Here is a 17,483-nt window from a genome sequence, read left to right on the forward strand (position 1 = left end):
TTCCACACAGCCTTCAGATAGATTCCAGTTGCTCTTTTGTTTTCTTCCCTTTAATTATTTCTTTTAATCTTCAAGGTTGCTTTTAATCAATTATCACTTGTATAAATGTTTCACTGAAGGTGACATGATGTGTGATTTCCCTGTCCAAGATTAGCTCTGATGGCTGCCATGCCCATAACTCTAAAAATAATGAGCTAGCATTTATAAAGTGCCTTAAGGGTTGCAAAACCCTTTATATAGGTTATTTCACTTGATCCTGACAATGACCCTGGTAGGTGATCCTCATTTTACAGATGAGGAAAATGAGGGTAAGGAAAACTAAGATCCCTATTTCAGGCAGCTAGTAAGCATGTAAGGCAGGATTTGAATTCAAGTCTTCCTGAATCAAAAGTGGTTTATGCTACAATCCACTCTGCCACTTCCCCACCCCTTCAGACTGGGGAAAGATGAAGTAACTGGCACTTTCTAGGGAGAGGAAGAAGGTGACTATCTCTTAAGCTTTAAGGCCCCTCACGCCCTGTGGTACATAGATGCCAATCCCTGAGTTGAGCCACTGACACTCTAATTTAGTGTTTATTGGGAAAACAGTATTTGTTGGGGTACGTTGATGGGGTAGGACCCTCATAGGCCATGGTCAGTGTTCAGGGACATGGGTAAGAAGGGAAAATATCACAGCAAATAGAGCATGTGAGAACCAATGGCCATTTAATTCCTAGTCGGTAATATGAGAAACAGACATGGCACTTGCTTGGAACTACTTCTGCCAGGTGATTTGCAGACTAAAAGAGAATCACTCCCTCTCCTATATGAAATTCCTCATTTTCTTTCCACAGGCCAATTTAGCCTTTGATCCTGCTGCCCTGTTGCCAGGGGCTTCACCTAAAAGTCCTGGATTAAAGGCCATCGTATCTCCATTTCATAGCCCACCTTCCACCCCCAGCAGTCCAGGTGTTAGATCCCGCTCCACTGAACCAGAGGAAGTGCCAGTCAGCTTTGACCAACCCCCTGAAGGCAGCCATCTACCTTGTTACAATAAGGTATGTCTCAAGTCCAAAAAAGAGCTTTGTGATCTGGGGAAAAGTAGACATTTGGCCATCAGCTGGGGGATGGCTAAACAAATTATGGTACATGAATACAAAGGAATATTACTGTGCTTAGAAGAAATGGTGACTATGAAGAATTTAGAAACAGATTAGCAGACTTAGATGAACTGATGCAAAGTGAAATAAGCACATTTCAGGAAAACAAAAGACATGATAACTACAGATGATTACAGCAATGAAAATGGAAAGAATGCGCAAATGAAATTAGTGCTGGGTAATTATAGTGACCAGGTTTGATGCTGGAAAAGAGCTGAGAAAGATAAGTTTCTTCCCTTCCTTGTAGATGTGGAGAACAATCGTATACAGTCAGGCATGGTTGATGTGTTGACTGGTTTTGCTAAATTGCTTTTTTTTCTTTTTTATTACAAGGGATACCAAACTAGGAAGGGAAGAGGGGAGGGATTTATTTGGAAAGGAAGGTGATGTGAAATCAAAAGAAAAATAAGATTTTTAAAAGGGAGAAGTGAGCATTTGGCTTAACTTAGATTTGGACAGAAATTCTGTGAGTTCTACTATTATCCAGAGATAATTTGAACTTTGAAAAAAAGCAAAAAACATTTGGAGATGCATGAGAAAACAATGTCACGAATAGCTTTGGACTGAAGTGAGAATATATTCAATCCTACCTGCTTACCTCCTCCCTTCTCCTCCCCTTACTTCCTTTGTTCTTGAAGAGGACCAAAATGACATCATCATGTTAAAGGCAAGTTACCATGCATCCAACTGTAGCTGATCAGACCAACAGGAGCTCGGAATGATCTACCAGGGGTTGGGTACAAAGAGTCCATGGGAACATCTGGGGTGGATTCTCTAAATCTACACATCTTGCATTTCTTTTGGGCTACTTCAATTCTGCTGTGCTCATAGAGCACAGCACCTTCTCTGATGAAGGCACGCCATGCTGGGCAGTCCAGTGCCAGTGTCTCCAATGTCACACAATCAATTCCAAAGTTCTTAAAAGAGACTTTGAGAGTGAAAGTGACCTTGTATTGCTTCTTCTGACCACCATTGAGAGCGCTTACTCTGTGTGAGTTCTTCATAAAATAGTCTTTTAGGCAAGTATACCTTTGGCATTTGAACAACATGTCCAGTCCACCAGAATTGCACTCTCTGTAGTAGAGTTTGAATGTTTACCTCCTATTTCCCCCTTGTACATATAGTCCTTTCACTACCAGAGAATGTAGTTGCACATTCCCCTCCTCTCCCCCCTCCCCCATCACCTCCCCCCAAAAAGGATAGAAGGGAGTTAAAACTTCCTCCAGCTACATAGATAAAGTGACATCCAAAGCCAAAGATGAAGGCTAATATTCTGATGAATCTGTGGACACAGAATAGCTTCCCAGACGGCAGTTATGAAGGGTCATTTATGCAGGGACAGCTGTTTGATGAATCTTTCTAGTCTTCATTAAGGAGATAAGTTCCACATACCATTCACTGACCTTGACAGCAGTAGTTTTCTATATACTGCCTTAAGAAAACTCAACTTGGTGACATCTTGCCACATAAATAGATAAAAACTGGAAAGTAATCATTTCCTTTGCAAAAGACTTTGCTATGGAATTTCTAGAAATACAACAATAGCTTTAGAGATACAAGGGACCTTAGAAGTTACCTAGCCCACCCCTCCCCCAAATTTTACACCTGAGAAAACTGAGTCCAGAGAGGTTAAAGTCATTTGTCTATAAGTTCAGACAGGTTGCACAGCATAGAATTGAGGGATTTTGATTCTGTATTCATCCTTCTTTATACTGCACCATGAAGTATAAGCTTCTATTTTTTGGGGGGGAGGACAAGGCAATTGGGGTTAAGTGACTTGCCCAGGTCACACAGCTAGTAAATGTCTGAGGTTGGATTTGAATTCAGGTCCTCCTGACTCCAGGGCTGGTGCTCTATCCACTGGAGGAAGAAGGTGTGTCAAGGCAAGGGATGAATGGTTATCAATATCCAAACTATTCTGACTGGGTAACAATGCCAAGGCTAAGACACCATCAGATGTTATAACACATTTTTTCTGTTGGTTTCATTTTACAGGTGCGGACACGAGGGTCAATAAAGAGGAGACCTCCCTCCAGGAGATTCAGAAGGTCTCAGTCAGACTGTGGGGTGGATCTGGGAGATTTGGGGGCAGCTGAATCATCTCAGGAGAATGGTGCCAGGGAAGAGGACAGTGATGAGGTGTTCACACCCAAGAACAAAGTCTTGGGGTCTCCCCTCTCTAGTAACAGGGCAGTGGGCAGAGAGATGAGGAGAAATCTGGAGTCTGATGAAAAACCTCTGCTAAGGAGATCATGCAGTATGACAGAGAACCCAGGGGAAAGGAGCAGGGCCTTGGAAGAAGCTACGTCATGCAGGAATGCTGTGAAAAATAAAGAGGGGAAAGAGCAGAGTACAGTGGAAGATGATGGAGAACCACACCAGAGAGCCACAGATAATAAAGAGGAAAAAAGTGAGAGCCCAAAGGTGGATGAAAAGGAGACTTCTCCAGTGGATTCTGGAGGGGATAGAAAGGAAAAGACAAGTGAAGACCCTACTTCAGAGATGGAGGAAACATCTGAGAAAAGTGCAGGCGATGAAGAGGAGAAACCTGGACAGAAGAACACAGGGGCTAAAGATGGGGAACCAAAACAGAGGATGGCCACAGAGACAAATGAAGAGAGGCCCCAAAACACCTCTGAAGAGAAGAAAGGAGACGATTCCACTGAGTCAGAAAAAGAGAAAGAAGAGAATGAGCAAAAGGCAGGTATTTTGGAGAACACAGACAACCAAGAAAAAGCACCCAACCAAGAAAGCAATGCTGGAACAGATTCTGAGACCACCAATGAAGCCCCAACTATGCACTCGACCTGCCGTGCAGAGGTAAATTGATAGTATTGCTAGTTATCACGTGCTCCCTTTATCACAGGCCTATTTCTTTAAAAATACGAAAATTGTTCTCATTGTGTAATCACAAAGGTGCCAGCCTCTCTGGCTTTCTGCCTTACTAGAAAGGGGAATGGGCCATTCTTCTCTGAGGGATCACAATGACAAGGTAAGATGGGCTTTTTGGTGTTTGTTTCCTTATCCACAGTTCTGGAATTTTTCCCACACAAAAGTTATTCCACCTGGGTGCCTGAAAAGTAACTGGTCCTCATTAATTCCTTACTCCTGATACCTGCTCTCTAGGTCTGCATTTTACAATGGAGCAGAGCTATCACAAGATGATACTGCCCGAAGCTCACATTCCTCTTTCTTCTAGCCACCCAGATACACCCAACTGTCACCAAATACATATGGATTTGGAGTTTGGGAAGCATTAGGAAAGAGTAAGAAGAAGCCCAAAATATGAATTTAAAACCTAGAGCTGATGGGCAACAGCAGTTCTATGAGATTTCAGGCACAAGTGAGGGAGATGTTGGATGGAGCTGAGGTGAGGTGGGCTGTGAGGGGCACTTTCTATGGGGATGCTGGATAGAGCTAAGGTGGGATGGGCAATGAAAGAAGGACACTTTCTAGGCTTCTCAAATTGCATCTGCTCTAACTGCCCTGAGGGCCAGCCGTAGCATGTGGAGAAAATGAGAAGAGGAGTCATTTAGTACAATTCCTTTGCTTTCCACATGGCTATGAAGTCAAGGTGGCTATCTGAGACTTTTGTAAGGAATGTGATGGTCCTGCTGTCCTGCCCCAGTCAGGTCATAACTATAGCATTATATCTATGTACTATGATTTGGGGGGGGGGACAACAAATTGAAGAGTATGCAAAACAGGGCAGCCAAGGTGAAGGGACTACAATCCATGCCATCCCAGTATTAGTTGCAGAAAACAGGCTGGAAATGAGAAAACATACAGAAAATATAACCTCTGTTTTCAGGTATTTTAAGATCTGTCATGTAGAAAAAAACACCAGCTAGGTGACACAGTGTATGGGGCTTGGAATCAGGAAAACCCATCTCCATGAAATCAAATCCAGTCTCAGACACTAGCTGCATAATTCTGGGCAAGTCCTTAACCCTGTTTGCCTCAGTTTCCTCATCTGCAAAATGAACTGGAGAAGGAAGTGGCAAACTACTCCAGTATCTTTGCCAAGAAAACCCCAAAAGGGGTCATGAAGAATCAGACACAACTGAACAACATATAGAGAAAATATCAAAAATTTTTCTTCTTGGTCTAGGTGGGCAGAAGTAGTATCTACAGGTAGAAGTTATAGATAGCCAGATTTTGGCTCAAAATTAGGGAAAACTCCCTAGTTATTAAAGCTTTCCAAACACTCTGCCTTAGGGAATTGGGCCAGGGGGTGAGGTTTTAAGTTTCCATTCTTGGAGTTTTTCAAGCAGAGTTTAGGGGTATTATGGATCAGATGCAGGAATCTAATTTGGATGGTCCTACATGACCTCTGAGATCCCTTCCAACTCTGACATTCTGTAATATATGCTATGCTGAAATCATTGTTGACTCTTCAGTTAACTAAAGTAAGTGATGCTTGGATTTCTTAAGCATTCTTGATACTTTGCAGTTGAAGAGATTAGCTCAGAGACTGCTACAATACCGTTATGGGGCAAATATGTGAATAGATGGGGTATAAGGGATATACAAGGGCAGCTGTGGAGAGTGAGTAGAAAACTGAACTTGGAGTCGGGAGAACAGGTTCAAACCTGGGTCTGAATTCATCCTGACTATGTGCCCCTGGATAAGTTATAACTTCTCAGTTCCCTATGTCTATAAATTTCAAATTCTAAGTCTCTTAATTGTAGAACAGGTGCCAATCTTTATCAGAAGGAGTTTCTTCACCTGTCGATCTCTATGAAGATGAAATCACAGATCCAGTCCAAAACTTACAGACCTGAGAAATTAAATAAGAATACCAGGCAGTGTATGAGGCTCAAATGAGGTAACTCATTTGAGGACTGTGAGTGATATAGGAGGTCAGGTCAATCATAGTAGACTGAAGTGGTCAAGAAAACTTTCGTGTGAGGCTTGATCTAAGCCTTGAAGAATGGTTCTTACTGGCTTTGGATTTGCATAGGCATTGTCTTTATTCTTTTCTCCTCCCTCACTTGGACAGATCCAGCCTAGAGGCTCAGGAAGCAGACAGTGATTGACTAAACACTAGTAAACTCCATGGTTGAGTGAATACAACAGTATGGACTTTAAGGTAAATGAGAGACACCAGTCTGCACGCATTGTGGTAGTGTCTGTCCCAAGGAAGTTGGATGCTTGGACAGAGGACAGAGACATAGGCAGAGCCAGGGCATCCTGAGATTCTTGCTGGACTCCTCAAAGATCCCCTGGGTAGGCCACACATCTGTGTGATGCAAAGAGAAAGGAATTTGGTATCAGAAAAGCCAGGTTCAAGTTATGCTGTTTATTTGCTTTGTGACTTTGTGAATGTCACTGAATTTCTCTGGACCCCAGGTTCCTCGTAACAGAACTCAGCAGTCCCGTCTGACTGAAAATCTCTGATACAGAGGCACTGATGCAAACAGCACAAACCTAGACAAAATACTGAGGTTGGTTTGAGATGGTCTTTGCTCATCTCAATTACCTTCAAGACACTTCTGGTTGTCTTGAGATCCCTCCTTTGTCCTCAAGGCAGCTCAAAAACATGGTGGCATTTAGGGGAACAATGGATAGAGAGCTGGAGCTGGAATCAGGAAGACTGAGTTCAAATCTAGCCTCAGACACTTACTAGCTGCATGACCCTGGACAAGTCACTGAACCTGTCTGCCCCAGTTTTCTCATTGTAAAATGGGGATAATAATAATACCTCCATTTGAATTATGCTTTAAAAGTTGGATAAAAATACATAGAGGAAAACAGAAAAATAAGAGACATTTCAATGACCACAGATATGGAACTGTGAGAATGCAAAGCATGACCAGAATGCAAAGAATAGTCTAATATAGTCAGAATATAGTGTACATATGTGGGAGTGAAATGAGTTCCAACTCAATTCAATACAACCAACATTTATTAAGAGTTGGAAGGCCCCCAGCGCCAGGGTCGGGGTGGGGAGCGGGGCGGCTGCTCCCAGAGCGGGGGGGCCGCTCATTCTGGGTGCCGGCGCAGTTTACCCGTGGAGCCGGCAGCGACGACGGCGGGACACGGGCAGCGGCGATGCCGGGGGAGGCCTCAAACGTAACAGCGAGAGGAAGACCCCCCCAGGGCAGGGCCAGCCCAGCCCCGGCCGGGGCGGGCAGCGGCCACCAGGATGGCACGGGAGCCCACGAGGCGACGAGTCTCCTTGATAGAGCCCGAGCAGCAAAGAACAAAGGCAGCAAGTATTTTAAAGCAGGAAAATATGAGCAAGCCATTCAGGGCTATACAGAGGCCATCAGTTTATGCCCTACAGAGAAAAAAAGCTGACCTTTCTACATTTTATCAGAACAGAGCTGCTGCATTTGAGCAGTTGCAAAAGTGGAAAGAGGTGGCACAAGATTGTACAAAGGCTGTTGAGCTTAATCCCAGATGTGTGAAAGCTCTCTTTAGACGTGCAAAAGCCCATGAGAAACTAGACAATAAGAAAGAGTGTTTAGAAGTTCACGGACACTTGGAAATTTATTCATGGACTGCTGGTTAAGAACCCCTCATTTAGTCCAATCTTCTAATTTGACAGATGTCACAGCAATTTGTATTTTACAAGGCTTCCAGAACCAACAAAGCATGCTGTTAGCTGATAAAGTTCTTAAACTTCTTGGGAAAGAAAAGGCCAAAGAAAAATACAAGAATTGTAAGCCTCTGATGCCACGTCCACAATTCATTAAATCTTACTTTAGTTCCTTTACTGATGACATCATCTCTCAGCCTATGCTTAAAGAAGAGAGGTCTGATAAAGATAAAGACAAGGAAGGGGAAGCATTAGAAGTTAGAGAAAACTCTGGATATTTAAAGACTAAGCAATACATGGAAGAAGAAAACTATGATAAGATTATAAGTGAGGGCACAAAAGAAATAGATGCTCAAGGTAAATATATAGCTGAGCCACTTTCTACTTACTTATTGGCAATGCCAATGCAGCTAAGCCAGATTTAGATCAGGTCATCAGCATGGAAGATGCCAATGTGAAGCTTCATGCAAATGCCTTGATCAAAAGAGGCAGCATGTATATGCAACAGCAGCAGCCTTTGCTCTCTACTCAGGATTTTAACATGGCTGCCAATATTGATCCCCAAAACACAGATGTCTGCCACCACTGAGAACAGTTAAAGATCCTTCTTGATCAGGTTGAAGAAGCAGTAGCAGATTTTGATGAATGTATTAGATTACGACCTGATTCTGCCCTGGCGCAAACTCAAAAGTGTTTTGCATTGTATCGTCAAGCTTATTACAATTCTACACAAGTTCAGGCAGCTATGAAAGGCTTTGAGGATGTCATAAAAAAAATTTCCAAGATGTGCTGAAGGCTATGCACTGTATGCCCAGGCACTAATAGATCAGCAACTATTTGGTAAAGCAGATGAAATGTATGATAAATGTATTGACTTGGAACCAGATAATGCTACAACATATGTTCATAAAGGTTTGCTTCAGCTTCAGTGGAAACAAGATCTAGAGAAAGGCTTGGAGCTTATTAGCAAGGCCATAGAAATTGACAAGTGTGATTTTGCATATGAAATGATGGGAACCATTGAAGTGCAGAGGGAAAACATGGATAAGGCCATTGACATGTTCAACAAGGCGATTAACCTGGCCAAATCTGAAATGGAGATGGCACACCTCTATTCACTTTGTGATGCTGCCTATGTTCAGACAAGTTGCAAAGAAATATGGATTAAAACCTCCTACATTGTAAAACAGCTGGGAAAGGAAAAATGAGCCTCTTTTTAGATGTTTGCCTACACTTCAACCGAGCCCTACAGACGTGATCATAGACCGTGGTGAATGGTGGAACTTAGTTTTTCCATTTGTGGTGTTTGTCATTGGTTACATCTGTTTAATGTTTAGGGGTTGTGGGGAGTGGCTATTCAAGGAAATTTGCAGTGTTGAAGTTTATTCCCTAATGCAACAGAAAGGGATATCTAAATGTTACAAAGGGAAGAAAGGATATTTTGGCCATGCAAATAAAAACTTGGATTTGTTCATGGGGGGGGGGGAGGAGTGATTATGTTTTGGATTTTTGTTTTTATTTTTATATATATGTGTGTGTATGTATATGTGTACACATATACACATAATATATATGAACATTTTACAGCATGTTGGTTTTAAAAATAATATGGTGAGTGCTATAAAATAGATTTCTTTTATATGCATTTAATCCCTATTGGTTGATTATTTGTTTTTCAAAGGAAAAAAAAAAGCATGTTTTTGTTTTTAAAGCTAAATTGAGAGAGAACCTTAAATATGACCAGAGGCACAGTGCCTTTGCCTTCTGCATAACTCTAGGAAGAACCTGGTGGCAGCTATCGATCAATTTGATAATTTTCCACTGCGACACTAATAAATGATGAGAAATATAGTTTCAAATCTAAAGCCAACCACAAACTCCCTATAGTAAAACTATGCAGAAGTAAAAAATCTGTTTTGAAGGACTTGTAGGCTGCAAGACTTTTAATAGCATTGCTACTGTTGGGGGAGTAGACCACTCAAGAGGTGAAGGAGGTAGGTTTTTAAAGGCCTAAGACTATTTTCTGAACTCGGTACTGCTAGGCTTAATGGTGTACACTTTTTTAAAGAAATTCAAATGCTGGCTTGTGTATATAATCTAAATAAAAATGGGATGAATGTGATACTTGGAAATTGATTTAAAATAGCTAGTAAACAAAATTTGGTTAAATGAATGTACATTTATTACAGACTTAAATGTTATTGTCAAGAACCTAGTATTTCCTGAAATGGCAAGCGTTTGAATGTTTCACCAAGTTACAGTAACAGAGTTAGAAGTACCTTTTCTGAAGCACTACTTTTTATATAAAAGTATGTGTGTGGGATGCCTTTAGTTTTAATTCAGTGAGCCCTTTGTTGTGAGGTCCTGAGTGCCAATATCTAGGAATTTGTTGACAATGTAGGAAACCTGATCATCTGTTTACATTTTTATTCTCACTCGACCTTCCACCCATACTTCAGTTCATTGTTTATTCCTCTTCATCATTTTGCCCAGACTGTCCTTTTTGGTTATAATCCTAATTTACTAGCAGAATGTCCCATTTTTGTTGCTTGGGTTTTTTCTCTTTCCTTTTTTTTTTTTTTTTAAAGCAGTGAGCCATCAGATAGTGTCTCACTAAGCCTGAACCTTAGAGAATATATACTACAGTATATTAGCACCTTATGCTATCCCTTTGGGGAATTAAAATCTTGTAGTGTACAGGGTCCAGGGTGAGGACATGCTGCTTATCCAAAGGGCCAGCGTTCACTGGGTGCTTAATACTTCTGAAACCAAAATACTTTGTCAGCGCAAACACTACCTTTTTAGTATCCATAAGATTGGTCCTTCTTTCACAGTAGGGGTAAGTAACTCCTGGCTTTAGGAGATCATAGGTCTAAAAGTAGCAAATTGAGAAGTGAAATTTTTTGACAGCCAGTTTACTGAAAATTAAGATTTAAAGGGCTCTCTCTCCATTTTTAGTCTTTAAATTATGCACCTTCCAGGACAACCACTGCTGACTTTAGGAGGGTTACTTATCCCCAACTTAAAAATCCTCTGATTCTCTAAAAGGGTTTTTATTCGCGTGGCCTTATTTTCATTGACATCAGACTGATATTTTCTTCTACTCTTCTCCCTTCCTTCCCCTGGGGAGGGGTAGAAAAAAACCACGCAAAGGAAAATGACGCATGTGCTCTTCATTTTTTTTATCATTCTAAATCCTCACGGACTGTTGCCTGTTCTTAAAATATTTGAAACTGCACTGAAAGCTACATTTGTCTGTAACTTTTCTTTTGTAAATGAACTCACATGTAAATTCACCAAATAAAGATTACATTAAAAAAAAAAGAGTTGGAGGAATTTCTTAAGCTGGTTTCTTAGAGAGTCCAGAGAGAATCTCCCTGAGCAGTGGGCTCCAAAATTGGTGACTCTGGGCTCAGTGAAAGGCTCAGTAGTTTGTTGTATTGCTTGCTCAGACTGGTTACTTGGTTAGTGCTTACATCATAGTTCTTGCAGATGGTCAGCCAGAAAGTACCCCCCATCACTAACAAAGAACAAAGTTGCCATTTCAGCCTCACAGTATGTTTCTAAAAGTATGTCTTTTCTTCCTCCTCAGAAGCATCTTGCAAACACTAGATGCAAAGGATAATGCTAGGTACTAAATATTCAAAGACAAAGATGAAGACTCCCTGTTTTACATTCTACTGTTGTGATAGGGATTCAAGTAAATATAAATTAATTTCAAGAGGTGGAAAGTATTAACAACTGGAAAGGATCTAGGTATGTCTAGGAATCCCTAGGAAGCTAGGGATTCTAAGAGGCAGGAATGAGGAAAAAGTACATTCCAAGCATGGGTTGTAGCATGTGTAAAGACCCAGAGGCAAGAGAGATAATTTCATGTGTAAGAAATAGCTAGTAGTCCAGACATATCAGAGAATCACAGGTTCTTAAAGAATCACAGAAATATTGAAACATAGCATACATAGGACTTGTTGGGTCTTACAACAGACTTGATGTCAGTCATTCATGAACAAGCTGGACTAAATTTACAGAAATTTATCACCAGTAGATAAGGTGATGCATTTTTTGGTCATAGCATTGGTTAAAGACAGAAGAAGACAAAACTCACAATAATGAGACCAGGAGTCACTGAATAGTTATCTGGATTTGTGCTTTATCACCCTACCAGACTAGGGCAAAAATTGAAATAATATAAAAAAGCCAAATGGTGTCATATTGTGGAGAGAGCCAGAAATAGAAAGCAAAGGAATTTGAACTATATAGTCTAAGAGAATTGTACATGTGTTGGCAAGATTTCTCCAGTCCCTTTTTCCTAATTCATTTCTTTTCTCATCTCTCCCCAGGACACCATAGTACAGGATTCTAAAATGTAAAAAAAGAGCTCTATTGTCTATCCTTGATGAAATTGTTGGAGTCCTCTCGACGGAAGTAGCAGCAACAGTACCTACTGGGAATGGAGAAGCTCCATTAGGAGCTAATGGGATATCAGGAATGCCAAAGATAATCAGTCTGAAGTCAGAGGGGATCACTGTTGCCTCATGGCTTCTAGGCTGTAAAGTTCTTTAGGGGAGTGGGAAGAGAGGATCCCAGTGTAAAAGGCTTTTCACCAATAGAAATTTGGTGCTGGATGTTCATCAATAGACTTTGTAGAAGAAACCTATTTAAAACTTCTTACCACCAAACCTGGAGTCAAAGCAGTCTGGGTTTCAGGGGACTGCCTACCCAAGCAATTGAGCTCTCAACAGACACTTTTTCTTGAGTCATTTCTTGATGTAGTCCATCAGACCTGCCTATGTTTGAGTTGTAACCTTTGTAATTCCCTGAAATTCTTATAATTTTCACATATAAGTAAAGACAAATTTAAGGATGGTGGGGATGGAATACAGGAAAAAGGATGTTTTAGTGTGAATAATAATGTGAATCCTTCTAAATCATGAAGGACAGGCTTTCTTTTAAAAAAAAATCAGAACTTTTGAGACAAACTTTCAGCTTTACCCACTTTTGAGATGGCTAAGCAGTTTTTCAAGGATGAAACTAGATGAGCTAAGTGTTGAAACATTTGTTTCAACCTATACCATATTTAGTACATGAGCTTGATCTTGCTTTCCCTTTTGGAAATGGTCTTCCTAGCTTATGACTACCATGGCAACCTAGCTACATCCCCTTTCTGCCACATTCTGAGGAGGTAGACTCTCCAATAGAAAAGTAGGATGTCCTCAGCACCATATGGAAAACCAGAAGATGTAGACCTCATTCCTGTTTCCTTCTCTCCCTCTTCCTTCCCCTCCCTCTCCCTAACTCAGCATGTGGCCAAGTCAAATCCTTTGTTCCTCTATTTCCTCAGCCACAAAATATCAAACAAAATCTGTCCTCTACCAGTATGACATCTTTAGGTGAGGATAAATGTTGCTGTTCCAGAAAATAATTCTTAATGAAAAGGTCTGTTAGACTATATTAAATATTGCCAAGTAGATGCTTTGTGGTCTTCAGTACACATGTACTATGTGAAGGTAATCATTCTTATTAGCTGTTTGAAAATACCATTAAGGCCACTATTTCAAATTAGGCTTCTTGAAGCAGTGAGTGAGGGATGCACTGTCATGGAGAAGTGGCTTTCCCCAGAATGTATTTCTACAGGGTATATCTTTGCATTAACAAGGGTTTGTATGAGGCAGAGAGACTGAACTCTTACCTCAAATACTCTCCGTTATCTACCAGGGCTAAAGGACATCGGCCAGAAGAAATCTGCACTTTGCAGGGCTGCTCCTGGGTCTGACTTGAGTTTTGGGGCCTCCCAAAGTGCTAATTCAGTGGGATCTTGGCTCTTCGGGGTTCACACTGGAAGTCTTCAGATATTGGAAAATGACCTTGCAGCCTGAAGGGTCTGGGGTTGCTCCTCATACATTGATTTTCTCTTCCTAGTTAATCTTTTCTCTGATTTCTGGAAAGAGTTAGCGTGGGGCTAACATTGTTTTTCAAAAAATAACCGTGTTGTTAAAAAAGCAATGGGTCAGCTAAGACATGCTCTGACCCAACCTGTCTTGGGGTGTGTATAACTGTATTACTGAATATACACACATGTGTTTAAGAATTCAGACACATGTGCATACGTATGAGTGTGTGTGATGAAAGGGAAAGATTTATTCCATTCCTTTCCCCAGAATGAAATGGAAGGAAAAGAGAAGAAATAAAAAATAAAGAGATAAAAAGAAAACTGTGCTTTCCTTCTGAGAATTGTAAATTAAGATGGGGGAGGGGGAATGGAGATAATAAAGTAACAGGATCTGAAACTAAAGAAGCTAGCTTGATGTCAGAGACATAGAAATTGGATTTCTCCTTATTCCCCAATTGTATCTTTCCCACTGTTACTCCATTAATAAATGCTAATAACTGAGGCAGATACATTTTATTCCTTCATTCAATGAGTATTTATTGATGGACACCTATGTGCAGGGTAGTTCAGCTTCATGATTCTACTAACTATATATAGAGGCAGCATCCTTCAGTGGAAAAGGCTCCAACTCTAGAGTTCAAGGATCTGAGTTCAAATCTGACCTCAGATATATACTATCTTTGTGACCTTGGGTAAGTCTCCTCAACTGGAAATGAGGGTGGTTAGATTAAGTAGCCTATGAGGTTCCTTGCAGCTCTAAATCTATGATCTCTGTAATTATATGGAGGAATGGTATAGTATGTTTGGAAAAGTGCTGAACTTTCATTTGAGAAAGATAAGGTTCATATCCTGTCTCCAGCACTTCCTCTGGGATTACAAGCAAGTCACCTGACCTCTCTGAGATTGTTGACCTATCTGCAAAATAGGCATAATAATAACTTTAGTGCTTACTTCATAGGGTTGTCATGGGGACCAAATGAAAGTCTTCTTTGTTACTTGTGTGAAAAACTGTTTTCAGGAGAAAATTTTTTTAAAACTTAGTTTCTTACCCTTTTGTGCTTACATTAAACTTCTCAGTGACAGCCTCCACTCCTTCACCTAGAGGAGCCTGTCCTGTGTAACAAAAAAACAACTGAACAAACCCAACCAACATAGTAGCTATAATAGAAGCATATGTAACAGTCCATGCCTACCATCTCCCAGTTCTCCAGGTGGCAGAATGAAGCTGGCACCACCGAAAGGAGGTCAAGAGGGCCAAAAGGAGAGTATAGAGTGCACAATTTTGCCAAAGATTCTTCTCTCCATTGTTCCAAGTCAGCATGACCACTGGGAGCTCTGCAGAAGAACACCAAATTAAAGCCTAGCCCAGACTCCCATAGGAGGGCAATCCATCTTTACCCTTTAGCCCCTGAGGAGGCAAGGGGAAGGAGGTGTCTGGGGAGCTGTAATACTTCTTTCAATGTCCCAAGGTAAAGAAAGGGAAGAGGGAGAGAAGGATGAATGGAATAAAAGCATTAATTCCTCTGTTGAAAGAGCAAAGTCTGATGTGCGTATGAACTGTATTTAAGTTAGGCAGAGTTGCACCAAGTTCTAGAGTCATCCAAGTCCAATGGCAATAATAGGTGATTAGTAAGCAACTTGTTGATTAATTGATTAGTACTTACCACTGGTGATGGGACTGACAAACCTCTCCAGTATCTTTGCCAAACTGTGTGGTCCATAGGGTCCCAAAGAATTGGACAAGACTGAACAACTGGACAATACCACCACCACCACTACCACCTCCCTTATAGGCTTATGGTGAAACTTGTATGAAATTTATATTTAAGTTGATTTGCAAACTTTCAAGTGCTATATAAATAGCATAATACATATGTATTGTGTGTTCAACAGACAACAAATATGTGTTACACTGGGAAAGGCACTCGGTCTATCAACAATGACTCCTTTAAGAAAGATGTCTCCCTTCAAACCATAAAAATTTCAGCTATGGTATACAAGTAGCTATAGAGCTAATCATCACATGGTGCCGTGCACAAAAATACCCTCTTTGCAGATTTGTACTTTGACAGTAGAGGCATTATTGAAGATATTACATGAATAAAATCAAAATGGCCTCATTTACTTTCACTCCGCCTCTCTTTCCATCCAATCAAAACCTAAACATTGGAATCTAGATCTTCTTAAAGGAGCACACTTTTGAGCTTTAAAAAAAATATTTACCTTAAATTTTTTTCTTCTTCTTCTATTAACACATATAATGAACAAAGCTTAAGCCTCTGCTTGTATGAAATAAATTCTCAGGGAAATGATACACTCCTGGATAAGAATTTCTTCCTCTGCATATGCTTAGAGTTGCACCATCTCCAGGAGTTCATAAAAGTTAAGAAGACGGGATACTCGAGAAAGGAAACAAAGTCAAAGAACTTGCTAGTGGCCTGGCAAAGCAGTTGTAAAATTGCAAGGAAGGCATGTGATAAAAACAACCCTTGTATGAAGGAAAACTTGTCAAATATCTTTGAATATCTCAGACAGACATTGTTTTTAGGCAGAAACAGTTGAATTCATTGTAGGAAACAGGACTAGAATTTAAGGGGGGAAAATAACAATGACAGCATTCATTCAGATCCAACTTTCCATTTTGGAGCTGAGTGAAGCTGATAATGAGTAAAGCGATTCTATTCCCATAGGACAGCTGTGGCCTATCAGTGAATTGGTGCACAGTATGGAAGGCAGTGGACCAGTCTGTCTTGTTATTGGACAAGCCTTTCTTGTTAGTCATATTAGCAGAGAGAGACGTGACTAAACTCTCTTCCTTCTTTCAGGGAGTGTCCTTCCAGGTCAGAGGAAAGAAAAATGTGTACTGAATGAGGCTTTATTGAGTATTAATTCAATTCATTAAATATTGATTAAGCTTTATTACCTGCAAGACATTGTGGTAAGTGATGGAGAAGCTGATCTCAAGGAACTTATACTGTCTTTGTACTTTGTACCTGTACTTTGAATTTGGGATTCAAGCTGTCAAAGGTAATTTTTATTACAATTCTAAATATCTCTGCTTTGAGAAAGATCAGGAAAAAAAACTGTCTTCCCTTTGAAAAAGATACTTTAAAATTTTTTCATTTCATTTCATTTTTCTTTCCTTCAGATCTCATTCCTAATTTAAAAGAAAAAAGAAAACCCTTGTAACAAACATGCATACAGACCAAACAAATTCTCACATTGTCCATATCCAAAAATGTATGTCCCATTCTACATCTGAAATCCACTGTCTCTCTGTCAGAAGATGGGGTAGTATAGTTTGTTATAGTTTCTGAAATCAAGCCTGGTCCATTGAATTGGTCAGCACTCTTAGGTCTATCAAGGTTGCTCACCTTTACAATTGTTATCATATAAATTATTATCCTAATTCTGTTCACTTCACTCTGCATCAATTCATACAAGTTTTCCCAAATTTCTCTGAAAATTATTTTCACCATTTGTTACAGCACAATAGTATTTCATTACATTCATATACCATTCTTTGCTTAGCAATTTCCCAATTGATAGGTGGCCCCTTAATTTCCAGTTCTTTGTCACTAAAAATAGGAATTGCTATAAATATTTTTGTCTGTATGGGTCCTTGTCCTCCTCCTTCATTCTCTTTGGGGTATAGGCCTGGTAGAGGTATTTGCTAAATCAAAGTTTAATGACTTTTTGGACATAGTTCCATAGCATTCCAGAATGGCTTGGATCAATTCACAATCAAAATCACAGTTCAAACAACAGTGCATTACTGTGCTCCCTCCAATACTTGTCATTTTCCCTTTTTGCCCATCTAATAGGTGAGATAAGAACCCCAAAGTAACTTTAATTTGCTTGTCTCCAATTATTAGTCATTTGAAGAATTTTTTTCACATGGTTTTCCATA

General features: G+C 40.3%; 1 protein-coding gene and 1 pseudogene across 2 annotated transcripts in view; both read left to right on the top strand.

The window, feature by feature from the left end:
* RCSD1 (RCSD domain containing 1) overlaps positions 1-14,082 on the top strand; it is an 87,651-nt gene extending 73,569 nt beyond the window's left edge. For both annotated transcript variants that reach the window (XM_069094712.1, XM_069094713.1), the window contains 3 exons: positions 834-1,037; positions 3,135-3,959; positions 12,024-14,082. In XM_069094712.1, coding sequence (XP_068950813.1) covers positions 834-1,037; positions 3,135-3,959; positions 12,024-12,053 — 1,059 coding nt within the window. In that variant the 3' untranslated portion in view covers positions 12,054-14,082. The remainder of the gene's footprint in view (positions 1-833; positions 1,038-3,134; positions 3,960-12,023) is intronic.
* LOC138166049 (mitochondrial import receptor subunit TOM70-like) lies at positions 4,124-11,007 on the top strand (annotated as a pseudogene).
* Positions 14,083-17,483: the final 3,401 nt, after the last annotated feature.

This window comes from Petaurus breviceps, unplaced genomic scaffold, assembly GCF_028583685.1.
Source record: "Petaurus breviceps papuanus isolate PSGF00001 unplaced genomic scaffold, PetGlider_PUasm1.0 220, whole genome shotgun sequence".
In the NCBI taxonomy this organism is placed as follows: domain Eukaryota; kingdom Metazoa; phylum Chordata; class Mammalia; order Diprotodontia; family Petauridae; genus Petaurus; species Petaurus breviceps.